The following is a 7929-nucleotide window of genomic DNA, read 5'->3' as shown; positions in this document are numbered from 1 at the left end:
GGTGACTAAAATGGTCGCAAATGCACCCCTTCATTTTAATTTAATTTGATTTCCTCGCTTGTGGCAACTGTCTCCCAGGAGAACACATTTCCAGGGTTCAACATTAGCACTCGTCCGACTTTCCAGAACAGGTTAAAAATAGAGGCAACACACAAACTAGAGGATGACTTGACTGTAGGACAAGTGCATTTATGGTCAAGTGTTGTAAGACTCTGTATTTGGATATTTACATTTGTTTTCAGCTAATGCTGTCATTTCTGGAAATGTTCAGTGGTAACTACATAGGCCAGGTTGTGCGGAAGGTCACCTACGTCATCTTTCTTCACTCCTGAAAGTAGTAAACACATGTCTACTACTTTCCTGGCCGACAAAAGGTTAACAGATGCCTGAATATCAATGTTACATGAAATTCTGTCGAACAACATGTGCTAAGGTAGGCTGCAATGAGCTAATCTAGTAAACCTAAAGGTCTACCATAGTGACTTAACTTTGTTAAGTTTTCAAGCCAGCAGAAACCTTTTTTTAAGGTCATGATAACATTTGAAAGAAAACCTTGTTACCCCCACCAAGGAGGTTATGCTTTCGTCCGGTTTGTTTGTGTGTTAGCAGAATAATGGAAATGCTACCATGCTGATTTTCAAGAACTTGGTGAAAAGGTCACAAGCAAGTCACAATCATGGGTCATTTCTTCACCCATTTCCAGACCTCTGTGTTAAAGATGATTAAGTAATGTAATATATTTCAAAATGTGTTAACAGTAGGACTCACCCTTTCAGACAATGCTAGATGCTAATCTGTAATCTGCAATTAAGTAGAGTGGCGGTTTTGAAACTACAGCAAACTTCAGGGATGTCGCTTATATTATACTATTTTGCAAAAACAGACATATAAGTATCCCACAATTTAAAAACCTACTTGTCTATACATATCTGAAAATATATCTTCCCTGACATCAATATCTCTTGAGATAGATGTACAAGTATAACTATTTTATAGACTCAAAATGATTTTTCCTTAATATGAAGGCTAATATCTTATAGAAGTAATATCATACAAAAAAAGGCCTGAATTCCCTGAAAAAAAACATACAGCATTGGCATAGTATCGCATGGCCACCTCTTATATTGACCAAGATAGAGGCTTAGGAGGTAGAGGCAGTGAAATCATGCTGAAAATAGCCTTGTATGGGTTTACGCCATTGCAATCACAATGTCAGCCTGTGCAATTACATAACCACAACCAGGCTGTGATTTAATTAAATAAAATGTGTCTGTGTCTGTCTGTGTGTGTGTGTGTGTGTGTGCGTGAACAACTTATTTTCTATGGGTGCAGTCTGCTCATTATCTACGTCAATAATAGAGATGACCGATCAATCTCTGTTTAGGCAGTGAAGCGTATGGTCACATGACTATCTGGTGTGCAGGGCTGTATTACGAAAGACATTTAACCTACTCAGATTGAACTCAGGGTTATCAAGCAAAGGTTGACAAACTGTGATCGCCTAAATTGCTGTTAAACGGTATAATGATGGTGATTAAGATGTCAGTTGACTGTCACTTAACTGGAGTTGTGCATTTGCATAAAAGGGGAGTTTATGACCAACACTGGAAGAATGCACTTATTCAATAATATGTGACTAGATCATAGCGGACAAAAAGGCCAATCAGGCTTGTTAGTCATGTATTTAAGTCAGAACAAATTCGTCATTTGATACAGTTTATCTAGTCGTAGGCTAGGCTATGTTGTCTTTTTTTATCCATTTTGTACATTTGTAAATTTAATATGACTGAGATGTAAGGACACATACATTAGTCTAGCTAAGGATGTGAAATCAATAAGGATATTTTGACTATAGACTACACATGGGCTACAGTGCAGAAATCGACCCGTTACTCACCGTTAATGAAATATGATCTACCCCCCAAGGCTACATGTATAAATATAATGCTCTTGCGTTAAGGATAACTTCATTCTAACAATCCTTTCAGCTGCAACCCAGAAAAGCGCACCTGGAACAAGTCAGGATTAAAAAGGATATTTTTTTATATCCACTGCGCGTCGGGGTGACTTGTTTGTTCTACTGGGATTTATTTTCCGATACTGCCCGGCAAACTATATGTAATCCCTTACTCATTAATACGGAGTATAGATGAGGTTTGTTATCTACATTTATAAAAGCCTATTCATGTGCTCTCAGCAAGCAGAATAAAGGCTGGGCTTGTGAAAACTGGAGGGGAACTCAGTTCTGACCCTGGTGGCAGCTCAATGACCACTCCTTATGAACAGGGTAATATCATGAGTGTGAGCGAAGAGTATGGTGTTGGGGTGTGAAACTATAATAATACTCATACTGACTTCTAAAAGAGTTCTTCACATTACTTTTCTAAAAGCAGGCAGACAGACAGACAGGCGCACACACACACACACACAGTTCTGTGATATTCTTCTATCAGCACTGACTACTAAGCAGGTGGTGTGAGGCAACTGATTTTTCCAGAATACACAGTGTAGTGTGTGTGTGTAGAGTGTGTGTGTGGGTGTAGAGAGTGTGTGTGTGAGTGTGTGTGTGTAGAGTGTATGTGTGTGCGTTTGCATCATGTACCTCTGAACTTTAAGTATCCTCTGAAGCTTACATCTAAGACCACGTGTGGGGGCAGATAAGTCAGACATTACACTCATAGTCTAACTGTTCGTGTGTTCGTGTGTGTACATTACTGTTTTAAAATTCAGTCGCACCCTATACATGTGTTCATCCGTTGCTCATTCCCCCTCTCCATGCTTGCTTTCTGTGTGTGTGTGTGTGTGTGTGTCTGTGTATGTGTGTAAGCACCATTATATAAGCTCTGTCAGATAGTATCAGCCTTTGAAAGGCAGCGAGCAGCAAAGAGAGGAAGAAGTGGATGAGAGATCTCTCTTCATCTTCCCTTCTTTCTGTGCAAATATTCTTTCACACCGCTCCTCCATCTTTCCATTTGTCCAATTGTCTCATCTTCTTGTTTTTGCCATATCTAGGCCAGATTCATTATTTATTAATAACTGTTGCACAATAACTCTTACACACATCCTGCTTGGTACAGAATCTCACACACAACGGACACAAACAAACAGACACACACACACGCAGTGGGGCCTCATTGTCACAACCACCAAAAATAGCCTGAAGCCCTGGGGGGGAAACACCCGCACAAGGCAGGACCAAAATACAGATGACAGGGTGTGATAACACACACACACACACAAATACACACACACACACACACACACACACCAGCTCTCCCTCTCTCACAATACACAGCAGGGTTTGAAGTTCCGTGCGGTGCTGTGGGCATTGGGCATCAGGCACTTATAATGCGAAACTTACAGCAATGTCTAATAACGTTCGGCCAACGTTGTGTGGAATGTGAGAACTGGCCGGAAGCACTGCATTCAACTTCTGGCCCTCAGCTGTTGCAGCATCTCTCGTTAGCATTTACAAACAGGTTTCGATGATAACAGCTGGCTAAAACCATCATCTGAGGTGGTACCCGAAAGGGCTCAGCACAAACAGCAGTGCCAGTGATGTAAACATTACAAGCATTAATCCTCAGGATCTTCAGAAAGGTAACGGTAACATATCTGGCCTAGATAAGACAAGAAGATGTGACCGAAGACAGAAATCGAGATCCAACTAGCAATCTTCCGATTGCTGAACGACTTCTCTACGACCTGAAATCACTGTTACCAAAGCACTCAAACAGGTCTAATTATAATTGCGCACTTCGCCATAACCCTCGTTACTGTTGTGAAACTTTCGTCTATAATACAAATCTTTTCACGTCAGATTTGCTTATATAGGCTATTGCTGACACTTTTAAAAAACGGTTTTGAACAATGGTCTGATGCGAATAGATTAAACAGTGATAGATTAAAGTTTGGCTTGTTAATGTCATCCCTTTCCTTACCAGCTTCTTAACAACATCAATTTAGTTTATGTTGTTGCTGTTATGAAGTGACGCAGCGGGGTTAATAAGGGTCCATGCTGAGGTTGCGAGTGGGGCCGTGGGACGTTCACGTGGGGCAATTACGTCATCGGGTTAGAAAATATGCGGATCAGGCGTCCACAGGAAAATACTTTTTTACAGGCAGGTTGATAATTTATCCACTCTGGAGACCGGATTTAAAAAGTTCCGGATTCAGTGACGGAAGGGAGATCCAAAGGAAAAAAATCTGGATTAAAGCAATCCAGGTTCCGTGTTCCTTAATGTCAGGCCCTGCACACAGGAGAATAGAGGTGACACCTCTTTCTCAAGCACACATAGACCCTCAGTCAGAAGGGTGTGAAAGAACAGTGTGACTACACACACACGCTTGTGGTACATGGCGTGTTCTAAATGTCCTTCATGCTACATACTAGGACAAATACACAAAGTATGCGCATGTACACACACAGATCTACAGACAAACAAACAGCCCAGCACTGATACATGGATGTTGAACCATGGATTTGTCATACACCATAAATGAATTAGTCCTCAACTATAAAAAAAAAAAAATGGTGGTGTCATTAACACCAATAAGCCACAACAACTGAATAACATATTTAACAAAAGGGCTCAATGTGTTGGCGCCTAGACTTCTTCCATCTGCATATCTTCTATTTTAATTTAGAAGTTATCTAATAATAGTTTATATTTCAATCAGTTGGTAGTAGGCTAATACTGTTTGTTTTCATTCATTCAGTTATAGTAGTGTTTTGTAGAGTTTCTACATACAGTAATTATGTCTGTACTATCCCTTTAACATGGACAAATGCTTTTACACACACACACACACACACACACACACACACACACCTGTGCAACACATGGAGGACTTGGGGGAATGACAAAGAACTTTCACACTATTCCTCTTCGTTTCCTACATTGTATAACCACACACAGTCACACACACACACACACACACACACACACACACACACCCCTGTACAGGGCCCCTGACCTAGAAAACAGAAACCCACACAGCTCGTCCCTGAGCTGGTCTTGCCAGAGTTATAATCCCAAGCATCTGCATCTGCCACTTATCTTTCACCTTCTGTGTCTCTCTTATTCTGTGTCACACACACCCTCACAAACACGCACGCACGCACGCACGCACGCACGCACGCACACACGCACGACCAGAAACCAACTCAGCTGAGTTAAGCTCTTCACTGACTTCCACTCATTATGTTGATTCTGAAATGTTTCGGAAATGCTCTTTGTCGCCAGACACTTGTGTAATAAAGAGCCTTCGTAGAAGAGGCCCACCAGCAAGTCAAATGGGCCTCACTTCGTCACCAGCAAAACACTGGGGCGCTACTCTGCCCACATTTTTTACTGTCTGTGGAAACAACTGCTATTTCCAAAATAGACTCTAGAACTGTGTGTTTGTGTGTGTGTGTGTGTGTACGTCTGCTAGCCAACCCTAGTCTGTTATCTGTTTGGACAGCTATGCTAAGACCAAACTAACTCTTAGCGGAGGGAATGAATGAGATTTAAAGCCTCCAGAACTGGCTAAACCATCTGGGCCTCATTTTGCAAGTCTGGTCTCCAGGGTTACGACCTCTCTGACCCAATTTCCACCCTTGAGGTTCAGCTGGAACCGTCCTTGGCCTAATCTCCCCTCCAGCCCAGCTCACTCAGGGCCTGGTCAAAAGGCAAGCAGCCACTGGCACAGAGAGCGAGAGAGGGAGCGAGCGAGCGAGAGAGAGAGAGAGAGAGAGAGAGAGAGAGAGAGAGAGAGAGAGAGAGAGAGAGAGAGAGAGAGAGAGAGAGAGAGAGAGAGAGAGAGAGAGAGAGAGAGAGAGAGAGAGAGAGAGAGAGAGAGAGAGAGAGAGAGAGAGAGAGAGAGAATCGAGAGAGGGGCAAAATCGAGAGAGACACACACACACACAGAGAAAGGAGAGAGGGATACGAGAGAAAGACACAGACACACAGAGAAAGAGGAGAGGGATACAAACAAGAGCGACACACACACACTCACAATCACAAATAAAGAGGAAAGAGAGAGAGAGAGAAAGAAATCTGGAGGTGAAAGACCATTACATTATGTAAGAAGGAGAGAATGACAAAGAAGGGGGGGGGGGGCAAAGAAGAGAGAAAATAAGATGAGAGGACTGGGAGTGTTACAGATAAGAAGGAGTGGAAGAGAGGGATGGAAAAAAGGAAAGGTCTGAAGAATAATTAGCTGGGGGGAGGGGGTCTCAGAGCAGTAAACCCACAAGCTCTGCATTCCTCAGCATCCCTAACATCACACAGGATGGGACAAGAGAAACCCCTCACATGTCAATCACTCCGATTTATGCCTGTTATCCACCAAACCCAAACACCATCAAATATGCTCCTATTCCTCAGTGGGGGTAGAAACTACGCCTACATCATGGCAGCAACACATCCAGTTACTTCAAGGCTGGCTTTTTTCCTACGCACAGCTGCGCAACCAGAGAGGGGACGTTTACACACACACACACACACACACACACACACACACACACACACACACACACACAGCGAGCCCTTTCATTTGAATAATCACAGCTGAACTCTTCATTTGCATGGAGTGAAGGAGTGCAGACTGGGTTTCAATGAGAAGTGGTGTCTGATCCACAACACACATCAGGAGACTAGAGCCCACAACTGAGATTCATTCCCGAGATCGCTTGTTAGTTAACACACTTTAGGCAACACTGCCAGAGCTGACTATATATCAATGACTAAATAAATACTTCCGTTTGAAGTGTTATAGTGTTTAAGTTGTTGTTTATAGTTCCTTTTTAGCTGCCTTCGGTGCTATAACAGTGCAGTAAACTATGATCATGCATCAATGTATCAATACATTTCTCTACAAACAAATAAACAAACAAAACACTTCTAAAACAAAACAGTTCTACAAATGAATTTGGAAAAGAAGCAGAAAAGGTGGCTTTGATGAGAACAGCGAGGATAGATAGAGTGTAGGTATGGGAGGTACGGTCAGTCACCTTTGACACATCCTCAGCCCCACCCATAGGCAGGGGTGGGCGGTGGGAGGAGTGGCGCATCAAAGACTCTGTCCCCATCTCCAGACGGGGGCGTTTCATCTCAGCGTACTCCACGTCTGATTGGCTGTTGGCCTCTGGCATGTAGATGTGGTCATAGCGGATGTGCACCTCTTGACCCCTGCGAGGAGAAGAGAGCCAGAGTGGGTTATGTGTAACATAGTAAATATGCAAGGCCATAAAAACTGTGAAACATGAAGCCAGGGAGCACACAAGGCACCTCTGTATGGATTTACCCTAGTGCCCATCCATCAAACAGATAAGAGTGCCCTACTGCTTTAAGTGTGTGTGTGTGTGTGTGTGTGTGTGTGTGTGTATACACATGGTACTTAACACAAGCCTGTGTGCTTTCACACCAGTGTGTTGATGGGGACCTCTGACTACACCTGCACAGGGCACAAAGTACAGCAGAGTGTGCATGTGTGCGTGTGTACGTGGCTGTGTGTTTGTGTGTGTGTGTGTTTGTATGCTTGTTGACACACATGCAGATGTAGGGACCTGAACAGAGGCTTTAACATGGTCATTCTGTTTCCATTCCAAACATCTGATCCACTCCAAACTGCCACGAAAGCCCAACAAAAAGGCAGGGATTGAGCTAGGTATGTGAGTGCATGTGTACGGGAGTAAACGCATGTGTGAGTGTGTGTGTGACTGAGTGTGCCAGTGTGTGAGTGAGTGTATACAGTACTCCCAAAGAGAGAGCGCAGCGGGTGGCTTGGAATGTTAACAATTACAGAGACTAGTCATGAGCCAGCCGGTTGGGGGATGGGGGGCCCAGGCGAAACCCGATCGGTCACGCTCTGCTTAAGGTGTGTGTGCCAGTGTGTGTGTAAGAGAATGCATGACTGCCTACTTGAAATCGGGTGTGCAAGCAT

The 7929-nt window shown here is 43.3% G+C and overlaps 1 protein-coding gene across 8 annotated transcripts in view; it reads right to left on the bottom strand.

The window, feature by feature from the left end:
* ncor2 (nuclear receptor corepressor 2) overlaps positions 1-7929 on the bottom strand; it is a 93087-nt gene that overhangs the window by 50421 nt on the left and 34737 nt on the right. For all 8 annotated transcript variants that reach the window (XM_080852980.1, XM_080852985.1, XM_080852984.1 and 5 more), the window contains one exon: positions 6998-7175. In XM_080852980.1, coding sequence (XP_080709106.1) covers positions 6998-7175 — 178 coding nt within the window. The remainder of the gene's footprint in view (positions 1-6997; positions 7176-7929) is intronic.

Source organism: Sprattus sprattus (genome assembly GCF_963457725.1).
Source record: "Sprattus sprattus genome assembly, chromosome: 15".
NCBI lineage: Eukaryota > Metazoa > Chordata > Actinopteri > Clupeiformes > Clupeidae > Sprattus > Sprattus sprattus.
The sequence above is the reverse complement of the archived record's forward strand: the minus strand, read 5'-3'. Positions and strand labels throughout refer to the sequence as shown.